Source organism: Alosa sapidissima, chromosome 7 (assembly GCF_018492685.1).
Source record: "Alosa sapidissima isolate fAloSap1 chromosome 7, fAloSap1.pri, whole genome shotgun sequence".
NCBI lineage: Eukaryota > Metazoa > Chordata > Actinopteri > Clupeiformes > Clupeidae > Alosa > Alosa sapidissima.
The window spans coordinates 23,154,770-23,166,702 of NC_055963.1; the positions used below are offsets into that span (position 1 = coordinate 23,154,770).

Consider the following 11,933-nt stretch of genomic DNA (forward strand, 5'->3'; position numbering starts at 1 on the left):
GTGGCTCTGCTGAGCTGGTGTACTGTCGCCTAGGCTGTGGCCGTGTGTCCATTCACCCCCTGTGACAGGTGCGGCCCAGAATAGCCCCCTCAGGCAGGCAGGAGGAATGTCTCTGTGTGCTGACCTGCTCTCAGGATGCAGCTCGCATTGTGTGTGTGTGTGTGTGTGTGTGTCTCCTGTACCACTGGGAATGAATGCACTAAACCCAGATTAATGGGACTTGAATGGTATGGCTTGAATTGTCTGCTTCCCCCTTCCTGGGACCTGGAGACAGGTTTTTGAACCGTCTCGTCATAACTGTGTGTGCGCAGTGTGTCAAGAGCGAGGTTCCCTCCACTGTCTAGTCGGTTCCTCTGAGCCCTCTGTGGTTTCAGACTGGGTTTTACAACACAAAGCTCCTTATTCCAAGCACCTGCCTCAGCAGCAGCACCATCATCCCTCCCCTTATCCCTCTCATTCATGTAGAGCTCATTCACTAATGTCAGGCAGCACAGAAACTGCCACAATGGGATTCTGCCATAACAGAGCGCCTCACGCACTAGATTACTCATGCTGCTCTCTGAACTGTGTACACATACAGTCATCATGTCATTGCTTTACGGAAATCACCCAGGTTTCAGAACAAGTGACTCTACTCAGATTTGTGCAGACCCCCCTCAAAACTCCCCCTGCTGGTCATAACATGTTACTCCACCCAGATAAAGCACTTTGAACCAAGGCTAGGGTCAGACAACTTGACTGAAAAGAGATTCACAAGGTGAGGTTTGACTGCTGACTGTTGACTGAATTGAAAGTAAACCATTAGAAATGATATAGTTTGCAGTTTTGTAATGATTTGCAATGTAGAGTTAATAGCAATATCATCTGTATCATCTGCAACATTGGACTGTATTTAACTAACCATTTTGAGTGTCTATGTAGTAGAATGAAATCACATGGGGGATAGCTCTGTATTTGTCCATGTATGTTTCTCCCTGCTGTCACCAGTATTGTGTGTGTTGAGTGTGTGTATTTTGCATGGGGACTCATATCTCTCTCTCTCCCTCCCTCCCTTCCTCCCTCCCCCTCTCTTTCTCTCTGCAGTCCTCAGTGACCGAGTACCCCTGTGGGGGGGAACACACCCCCAGCCCCATTGCCAGCGCCGTGCCCCTGGTTGCTGACCCTGCCCTGACCCGCGACACCCAACTCACTGCTGTCGCTACGGCTACCGAGGCCGGACACACCATTGCTCTGCTCGGAGACAAGGCGGGGCACCTGCATAAGGTATGTGTCTGAGTGTGTTTTGGTCTGAGAAGAGCCTTTGTTTGTGTGTGTGTGTGTGTGTGTGTGTGTGTGTGTGTGTGTGAGAGAGAGACTGTTTCTAGCAGTATATCAGTGTGTGTGTGTTTGTTTGTGTGTGTGTGTGTGTGTTGTTTATGTATGTGTGTTGTGTGTGTGTGTGTGTGTGTGTGTGTGTGTGTGTGTGTTGTTTATGTGTGTTTGTATGTGTGTGTGTTGTTTATGTGTGTGAATGTTTGGTGAAGGCCCCGCTCTGGTACCACTCACCACGGGCCTAGTGTAATGCTCCTCCTCCTCCTCCTCCTCCTCCTCCTCCTCTCTCTCCTTGTGTCTTTGGGGACTGTAGCCGTGGAGAAGCCTGTTGTTGATGCTCGGGCGGCTCCCCTCTTCAGAGTGCCACCGATTCTCTCCGCCTCCTTCCATTTCCATAAAGATGCTCTGTTTGGGCTCCGACGGCTCAGATAGCGCTGGAGGATGACCTTGCTCCATGCCAACCTCTGACCGCATTGTTTCACTGCTGAATGACTGTCTCCGTGCCAGACTCACAAGAGACGCCCGTTTGTTATTGAAAGAAGTAAATAAATAAGGGGGGGGGGGAATAAATGAATAAATGAAATGCACAATTAAATCGGCGTTGACCTCTTCTGTAAGGTGAACAGATACAAGCTCAGACGTGTTTTTGTTTTTAGTGGGGCGTGAAGCGCCTGGCAGGCCTTATTGGTTGGCACGCGAGTCCCCTCATACCTCACAGGAGACTAAGACTGCTAATTTATTACATGTTGCCTTACCTCTCATGCCCTTTTTCTTTCACCCTCTCTCTTTCTTTCTTTCTTCCTTTCTCTCTCTCTCTTTCTTTCTTTCTTTCTTTCTTTCTTTCTTTCTTTCTTTCTCTCTCTCTGTCTCTCTCTCTCTCTCTCCTCCCGCCCTTTTTCTCTTTCTCGGCAAAAACCTCACCTGGTGTTATGGATGCTATGTCAAGAATGCCGGTGTGGACAAGTGAACGCATGCATAACTTAAGCTGCTTATCATCTGAAATGTCTGACTGCTGGGCTTGGTAGGGACACTGAGGAATGGTGAGAGGGGGAGAGAGAGAGACAAGGTGGGTGGGGGGGGGGGGGTGAAGAGGAGTGCGTGTAAAAGTTGAAAGTCCTCTTAGTATTCAGTTGGCGATACTGAGGAGAGAGGAAAAAAAGGAGGAGTTAAAAAAGAGAAAGGAACACGATAAGCCCCTCATCTTCTTTGCACGCGGTGGGTGCCGAACTCCCTCTGTGTGGCTGAAAGGCTAATTCAGCGCGAGCTCGCCGCTCGGCGCACTTCTAAAGGCCCGGCGAATGAAAATTAGCTCCGCTAGCAAGAAAATATTCACGCATGGAGAGGCCACTGTGCTGGCAGTACTGCTTGTTGTTGCTGGAGTTGTTACGTGTTCTTTTGGACACGGTATTGTTGAGATTTTTTGTTGGTGTACACACCCAAACACACGGACACACAGACACACACACACACACACACACACAAACACACCAATTTACACACATGCCTCTGGCTGTTTCTGCTGTGGTCTGGTGTTTTGCACACAAGCAGCCTGGAATTCTTTTTTGATGGGGGGCCTTGAATTTGGTTAATCTTGCCTTTCGGGCATGATCATGTGTTGGGGGGCTGGTGTGTGTGTGTGTGTGTGCGTGTGTGTGTGCGTGCATGCATGCGTTTTTGTGTGTGCGTATATCAGCATTGGAGTGTATGTCCATATGCGTCCGTGAGTGTGTGTGTGTGTGCGTGTGTGAGGGGTGCAGATAATGGAGAAGGACACATCCTGACTCCCGATCCCGGGTGCTGCTGGGATTATTGATCCCACAGGGGCCGCCACTTGCAGTGCACTGTGGGTAATCTGGCTCAGCACAGCGTGGAGCTCCTCGTTCCCGGCCCCTCCGGTGCGCCATAAAATATTTACAGTCAGGCACTGGAGTGGGCGCCTTGTTTACACCAACACACACTGCCCCCCCCCAGCCAATCAGATCGCACCACACCACCCGGTGTGGCTTCCCTGCCCTGAAGACTTTGACATATGTATCCATCCTCTGAGATCTCAGGCAGCCATTGTGTGTGTCTCTGGGTGTGTGTGTGTTTGATTGTGTGTGTAAATTTGGCTGTGAGTATTTGTGTTGAAGTTGAAGACTGCGTGGGTGTGCACATGCGGATGGATCTATTTGGGTGCATTGGCCTGTGGTTGTGTCAGGACCTTTCTGTTTGTACGTGAATGAATGAATGTATAATATATATGTGTATATGTATGTAGATAACTCTCTCGGTGTGTGTTTTTGTGTGTCTGTGTGTGTGTACGTGTTTTAACACTTGTGCTAACTCGAGTGGTGTGTTTGTGTGTGTGTTGCAGGTGTTCCTGCAGGCAAATGGCACGGGTACCCTTTACGACTCGGTGACTGTGGACGAGAAGAGCGCCATCAACGCTGACCTCCTGCTGGACTCTGCTGGACAGAGCATCTATGTCCTGACGGAGAAAAAAGTAGGGCATCTGTCAAAACAAAACCTCAGGCAGTCTCCCCCACACTTCTCAGTGGAGTTGCACATAAACTAAAAAAAAACTCTCCCTGTACTCCTTGCAGTAAATGGAGACCGATAATCTTCATATTTCCTTTTTTGTCATGCTGTGTGTATATCTGGGAACATCATAAGATTTGTCAATCAACATCAGCACCAGCCTGCTGTGAGACCTGAATCCTCTGAATTCTGTTAGTCTGTAAACAAGTCAAGCAGGAGTCATGATGCAGATCTAAACACGATGAAACATTTCAGAATGAGCCCATCCGAGTGCTTTGTCCTGCCTGCTGCTGTCTCCTGATTGATTAACCTGCTCTAGTTCCGGCTACTGCTACTCTAAATGTCTCTATTCACCCTTGAAGTCTAGCACACATTGTTCACTGGGCTCTCCCAAAAAGAGCAAAGCCTCATGCCCTCGAGCGTGTGTGTGTGTGTGTGTGTGTGTGTGTGTGTGTGTGTGTGTGTGTGTGTGTGTGTGTGTCATGTTTCACGCAGGTCACCAGGCTGCCGGTGGCTCAGTGCTCCCGCCACACAGACTGCCAGTCCTGTCTGTCCGTCAGAGATCCCTACTGCGGCTGGTGTGTGCTGGAGGGCAGGTAACGGCTCCGCTGCACTCACTCACTCACTCACTCACTCACTCACTCACACACTCACTCACTCACTCACTCACTCACTCACTCACTCACTCACTCACTCACTCACTCACTCACTCACTCACTCACTCACTCACTCACTCACTCACTCACTCACTCACTCACTCACTCACTCACTCACTCACTCACTCACTCACTCACTCACTCACTCACAGACAGACACACACACAATCTCTTTCTCTAACACACACACACATACACACACACAAACACACACACACATACATAAAGGGACGCACACACAATTTCTCTCTCACTATCTCACTCACACACACACACTCTCACACACACACACACACACTCACTCACTCACTCACTCACTCACAGACAGACACACACACACACAATCTCTTTCTCTAACACACACACACATACACACACACAAACACACACACACATACATAAAGAGACGCACACACAATTTCTCTCTCACTATCTCTCACACACACACACACACACACACACACACACACACACACACACACATTCTTTTTTGCTCGCTTTGCCGTCTCACCTTGCCGTATGCTGGAGCCATGAAATCTCTCTCTCTACTCCCGTGTCTGAGCCCAAGGCTGCTGTTGGCAGCTTGTTTGGAGCTCTGTTATGTCACGTTAGAGTGTTTGCCCAAAGGAGCGACTGCTCCGTTTACAACTCTCCTTTCAGTCAGAAAACCATTCCACTGCAGGTGGAGACGGTAAAAGAAATCCTGGGCCTCTATATTTGTCTTTTATTTACTGTTCACTCCGGCTAGCGCTGCTCCAATTACAAATGCCCTCATGGAAAACTGGTGGTTGCAGCACGGCACTCTTAGCTCACTTTTGTTTGAAGAAATCTCCCTAAAGCCTTTATGTCCTTACGGGTGGCAGTAAATCTTCTGCTCACAACCTCCTGACTTCAAACTAAGACTTCATAGAGCCCTACATTTATGCACAATTATTTGTTTTGTTAGCTGTTTTAACCCCAAGCTTAATAATAAGGACCATTCCTAGAGTTGGGTTTAGCAGTTGGAAACCCTCCCAGGCGAACCACCTTATTGTGTGACAAGCCTATTCGAGAGGTCGTAGGTCAACAGAAGATTCTTTGTTTGTGTGGAGAGTAACCTTTTAACCTTGTTTGTGTTTGTCAGGTGTTCCCGTAAGCAGGAGTGCCAGCGCCACGCCCAGTCCAACCATTGGCTGTGGAGCTACCACCAAGGCCAGCAGTGTGTGTCCGTACAGAGTCTGGTGCCGTCCAGCCAGAGTCGAGAGGAGCAGACACAGGTAAGGAGTGTCCAATGGGTCTCCGATCCAAGCAGAACCAGCACTCTGTTTAAAGATCAGGTCCCCTTTGGTGTTTTGTCCAGAGATGGATCTCCCTTATTTAGGCAGAACTTCCAAGTGTGAGCAAATCATATGCATCATATGCGCTACTTATCTGGGGATGTTTGTCAGCAATATCTATAGTTATTGAGTAAGAGCCCAGATTTAAATCGTAAAGATTCTCATATTTCATTGTTCTTGTATCACCTCTCATTGCCTTTGTTGAGATTGTATCCCTTTTCTATTTGTAACGGAAGGTTGAGGTTTAGGAGGATGACTCGGTCCCCTTTAGGGAATCAGCTAGCGTAGTGTGTACACTGATGAAGAAAACATGGGGGGGATTTATCGTGAACAGGTGGGGCTATCCCACAGGCATGATGGCTTGATACCCCCCCTCCCCACCAGCCTTATGTTCCTTGCCCCCCTCCACCTCTATCAGACATCTCCCTGTAATGATTGCACCCACGAGGAGGCTTTAGTCCAGTTCCCAGTTGATTAGTAGTGTGTGTGTGTGTGTGTGTGTGTGTGTGTGTGTGTGTGTGTGTGTGTGTGTGTGCGCGTGCGCGTGCGTGTGTGCTTGCATGCCTGTGTGTGTGTATGAGGGGGTGTTCCCTGCCCGTGCCTGCGTCCGGCTGCGTCCTCATTACCCCACCAGTCCGCGGCCCGGCGTCTGCCTCCCCAGTGCGTGGGCTCCCTTCTGAAGTGACCCGCGAACAAATGCAAATGGAAAAATCAATCCAGCCGGAAATCATGGCGGCGACGGTGTGCTTTTGTTCTGGGAAAGGGGGGGGGGGGCTTAGGCGGCTCTGAAAGCTGCTCAGTGCGGTGTAAACATCAGACCTCATTTGGGCCAAATTACCCTTCTCCCCACTGCTGGGCCCTGCCCTCATGAATAAATTGCTGTGCCCCGCATTTGTAAATAATTGTTTCTCCATCTGTTTGCGCTTTGGTTTCTTCTCTTCATTTTCTTTTTGCCGTCTCTCTCTCTCTCTCTCTCTCTCTCTCTCTCCCCCTCTTTCGCTCTCTCTCTTTCTGTATGTCTATTTATATATCTCTCTAATTATCTGTCTGTACTCTGTGTCTTTGGCACATTTTCACTCCCTTGCACTCTCAAACTCACTCTGTCCCTCTCTCTCACTCTCACTTTCACTCTCCCTCTATCTCTCTCTCTCCCTCTGTCTTTCTCTATCTCTCCATTTCTTTCCTTCTTTCTTTCGCTCTCCCATCTTTTTACCTCTATCTTATTTTTCACTGTGTCTCACACACTAGTAATTTGTTTCTCTCTCTCTCTCTCTCTCTCTCTCTCTCTCTCAATTCAATTTCAGTTCAAGAAAGCTTTATTGGCATGAACGTTTCAATAACATCATTGCCAAAGAGTAATTACATATACACATCCCTCTCTCCCTCTCTCTCCTCCTCTCCCTCTCTCCCTCTCTCTCCTCCTCTCCTTTTCTCCCTCCCTCTTTCTCTATCAGGTGTCTTTCACTGTGGCCCAGCTCCCCATGCTGTCAGGAGATGAGTCGCTCGCCTGCTCTTTTGGAGGCCTTCCCTCCCAGTCTGCCGTTGTCATGGAGAACAGGATCACCTGTCAGTCACCCAAACCGGAGCTCCTCCCCCCAAGCCCTCCAGGCAGCGGTGGGTCCCAGCACCCCCCACCCCACCCCGCCTCCCCTCCCCTCCTTCTCCCCCCACTTCCTCCTCTTCCACCACCTCCCACGCAGGGTAGCGTTACCACAGCTGATGTAGATTCACACAAAAACAACCTTTCACACACTCCCTCCAACAATGCACTCTTCCCTATGTGAAGCCGCCCTGGTCTAAACACTCTGTGAGCATTTCAAACATTCTGCCTGAAAGTGTTTATCTCTAGCAGACTCAGGTGTTTAGGTCTGCCAGACATCAGGTCTGATGATACGATTAGTTGCAGATTGTTGATCTAGTTTTTCTTCCGCACCATTTCCTTATTTGGAATATTTTTGCCATGTTTCGAAATTTGGTAGATTTTATTTCCCAGAGCTTTATCTCATAACAACAATCTTATTACCTTGTGAACACAATGGTGAAATGCCATTGTATCGGCTGTCAGTACAGCAGCTGATAGACAATAGGCTTTTAAACAGTCTCGGATTACACTGACTGGATTAAAAATGTCAGCCAATCAGAAGCAACCTATGGAAGAAGACTGGTTTTGAGTGATGTTTAGAATCCAGTTAAAAAGTCAGTACAGCAGCTAGTGAGTTTAGGAAGTTTGGTGAGTGAGGTGTGTGGGGGGGTGTTTTTTGTCATGTGTGTGTGCTAAGGGTGTTTTTTTTTTTTTCTTGTGTACAGATCACATGGCTCTCAGAGTGTCTCTGATGTTTGGCGATGTGACCATCGCGCACACAAACCTCACCTTCTATGACTGCAGAGCCGTGGGTCGGCTCAATGCAACCTCCCCGTAAGCAAACGCTGTGTGTGTGTGTGTGTGTGTGTGTGTGTGTGTGCGCTTGTAAGTTTCCTCGAGTGAGAAACCTAATTAACTGCTTCAGACACCACATCTATCAGCAACATTTTCAAGGCAAATTTAGCACCCCAGCTATCGCACATTAAAAGTGCATATTCAGGAGATCTGTGGCTTTTATATAAACCTCGGTACCTCATTTTTAGTTAATGGAACGCAAGTCGATATCTACTACTAGAACTAAGCTGGCCATGACCTGGCCTGACCTGGATTTCTGTTGGGCTTTTAGCATCGCTAGAGTGATCGCTCTACTGCAGCACTCTGGGTGTGTGTACGTGTGTGTGTGTGGGTGCAAGTGTGCGTGTGTTCCACTGCTGTTATTTAAGTCAACTCAGAAATGACTATTCGGGATTTGTGTTTGTGTTTTGTTTGCTATGGGTTTATTGTGTGCCTTTGTGTAGGTTTGCAGGTTCATAGGGTGTGCGTGTGTGTGTGTGTGTGTGTGTGGGGGGGGGGGGGGTCATTATCATAATCATTTATGCAGCGTTCTCAGCGTTCTTTGCTATTTGTGTGTGTGTGTGTGTGTGCATAAATGTGCAGGTGTGTTGATGTAGTTTAATGTGGTGTGTTTTCTGCAGCTGTATGGCGTGTGTGGGAAGCAGGTGGCCGTGTCACTGGTGTGCCCTGGATGAGGTGTGCACTCACGAAAGGAGCTGCCCACGCCAGCCTATCATATACAACGCTGGGGTAAGGAACACACACTCACACACATTGTCTCACACACTCGATAGCAGCTGCCTACGACAACCCATCATATGCAACTGGGGTAAAATTAACACAGACTCACACACTCAAACACACACACACACACACACTCAACAGGAGCTGCCTACAACAGCCCATCAAATGCAACTGAGGGATAAGGACCACATAAACGTACACACGCTCGAAACACACACACACACACACATACACACATACACACACACACACACACACACACATACACACACATACACACACATACACACACACACCAAATCATCACATGCAACTCGGGGCTACACGCACACTCAACAGGCGCTGCCTACACCAACTCACCATATTCAGCTCTAAGATTAGGAGTGTGACTGGTACACATACATGCAGATACACAGATGCCATAGGAACGGCCCATCCCAGGCCAAACTCCCAGCCACCCCCACACCCACACACAGGACAAAGCTGGCCACACAAGCCCCTTATACACAGTAGAGCGCATGTGTGAGGGGCTGTTGAGAGTAAAACAGAAAGGTCAACACGCAAACACACTCATGTGCTCATCACACACACACACACACACACACACACACACACACACACACACACACACACATACAACATTTCCTTCGATCAGTTTGGACTGCTGAGAATGTTTTTTTGTCTGTTTCTATCCATTTCTTTTCACTCTTTAGGAGTCTGTTAAGCCATACCCAATGCCTTTGTAGGAGCTGAATTGAATGCATGTGTTTTATTTTAATAAAACTGGCCCCAGTCATTTCCAGGGTTATTTGGCAGACAGGATTAAGGTCCTCTTCGCTAAAATGTGTTTTTTTTTTTTTTTTTTTTTTTTTGAGGGAGAGGCTCTGCCGAGAGACCCTCCAGTCCAGAGGTTAATGTTTAATCCATGTCTGTGAAAGTACCCCATGTGGGGTGGCGATTAAAATGTGCAAAAGCGCTTATTTTAATTTCACAGGACCTGTGTACTTGGGGATCAGTTGAAGTGTTTTAATGAATGTTCATGCACACGTGTGTGTGTGTGTGTGTGTGTGTGTGTGTGTGGGGGGGGGGGGGGGGGTGGTATGTGTGGGATGGAGGACTAATGTTCAAACAGACATTTTGGTAGAGTGTGTGTGTGTCCATGTGCTTGCTTTCAGATTTGGCGAGTGTTGTTCAAATGACTTTCTTTGTTGTATGTTGAATGGCGTTTATTTGTGTGTCTTGCTTGGAAGTGTTCTTCAGTGTTTGTATGTTTTTGCCTGTATGTCCTTTTATCTATAGATTTTTCTCATAGCTGATTTGATGTCTGGGTGTGTGTGTGCAGGAGAATTCGTCTCCGCGGGGTATGGACTCGTGTCCGTGTGTGTGGGCTCTTCAAGGCTCTTCTCTGGTGCCAGTGGGCTTTGATAAGGAGCTCTACCTGCTGGGGAAGAACCTGGACATGTTTGAGGTACCCCAGCACATTGGTCTTCCTCACCATACTTTTGCAATGCAACACAAATACCCCAACACCCGACCCCCCCCCCCCCCCCCCCTCCCGTCAAGCACACACGCACAAAATCATTTCAGTCTCCACTCCCCCATCAAACCACACACAAACATATCTCCCCACACAACCACCAACCCCCACCCCCACATGGGGGTCTCCAGCTCTCACTCTATCTCTTTATCTCTCTCTTTCTCTCACACAGACACACACACACACACATGCACACACCACACACATGCACACACACACTGACAAAACCAGCCTATTCTGCCCCACCCTTCTCCCTCCACCACTCCAAGAGGCCCGTTCTGACCCCCATGTCCGGTCCTCATAATAATCCAAGTGATTTCATGGATGCGCATTTAGAGAGGCCCATTAACATCGCGCCATGCCTCCGGCCTAAACGCCTCCAATCCCCCCGGTGACGAGCGGCCTTGGAGGCTCTCCCAGCAGCCGGGTGATGTCTGATTTTCTCTCCCCTCTCGACAGGACGAGGAGGATTACGTGTGCGTGGTGGAGATCGAGGGCAGGTCGCTGATGCTGCCCGCCACGCTTATTCGAGGGGAGAAGCAGATGCACACCTTTAAGTGCTCCGCTCAGCAGGTAAGTACCAAATACCAACACAGCAACACAGAGATCCACCAGCACACACAGACACACGCCAACTGGGAATTTACACCGCACGCAAGCAAACCACACGCAAGATATAAGCAAGACGTAAATCAATCAATTTACACTGCCCCCCGTCTCTAACGTGGGTTTATGTGTTTTTCTATGTATACGCTTCACATGTGCTTTAGAGTAGAATTGAAGCATAAAAATACATTTTCCTATACCTTTCACCGGCCATTATACACGTGTAAAGCCCTGTCAGTGTAAATTACACACTCATTCTAATAGATTATACGCTAATCAACATCAGATGGACTGAATAACAGTTGAAAAACGGCTCTGGTGAAAATTCCCAGTAAGAGATGCCAACACCACCAGGTGCTGCCAGTATTCAGCTGCTATCAATTCTGTTTAAAGGTTTGCATTTTTGATATGTAATAGCATAAATAGTAGCAGTTAACCTATGTCATAACTTGCATCATATAATTTGTACCATAAAAAGTTCAGTATCCGAATAGCTTTTTGCAAAAATGGTATGTTACCAAAAAAGATAGCAGCCAAGTTGAGGATCCCTGGAGTCGAACCAAGAAATGTGTGGGAATTTGAAGCTTTGAAGCTGTGTGATGGATAGTGATTCATGTACCTGTGTGTGTGTGTGGTGTGTGTGTCTCTGTGTGTCTGTGTGTGTGCCAGTATCAGTACTCAGTGCAGCAGTTGGAGTACTCCGCTCCTGTGTACTTGCTGAGAGGGACCAGGCGCATTGACTCTGCACCCAACATACGGCGTAAGTGTGGTGGCCAAGGCGGGATTTACTGGAATTTAATTAAACGCTCATCTGATTGATTGAGCTG

The 11,933-nt window shown here is 48.2% G+C and overlaps 1 protein-coding gene across 1 annotated transcript in view; it reads left to right on the top strand.

Annotated features, from left to right (window-relative positions):
- plxnb3 (plexin B3) overlaps positions 1-11,933 on the top strand; it is a 41,700-nt gene that overhangs the window by 16,418 nt on the left and 13,349 nt on the right. The window contains 10 exon segments of the mRNA XM_042097927.1: positions 1,084-1,263; positions 3,668-3,796; positions 4,327-4,427; positions 5,611-5,743; positions 7,258-7,417; positions 8,111-8,219; positions 8,861-8,969; positions 10,306-10,431; positions 10,960-11,073; positions 11,776-11,870. Of these exon segments, the coding sequence (XP_041953861.1) occupies positions 1,084-1,263; positions 3,668-3,796; positions 4,327-4,427; positions 5,611-5,743; positions 7,258-7,417; positions 8,111-8,219; positions 8,861-8,969; positions 10,306-10,431; positions 10,960-11,073; positions 11,776-11,870 (1,256 nt within the window).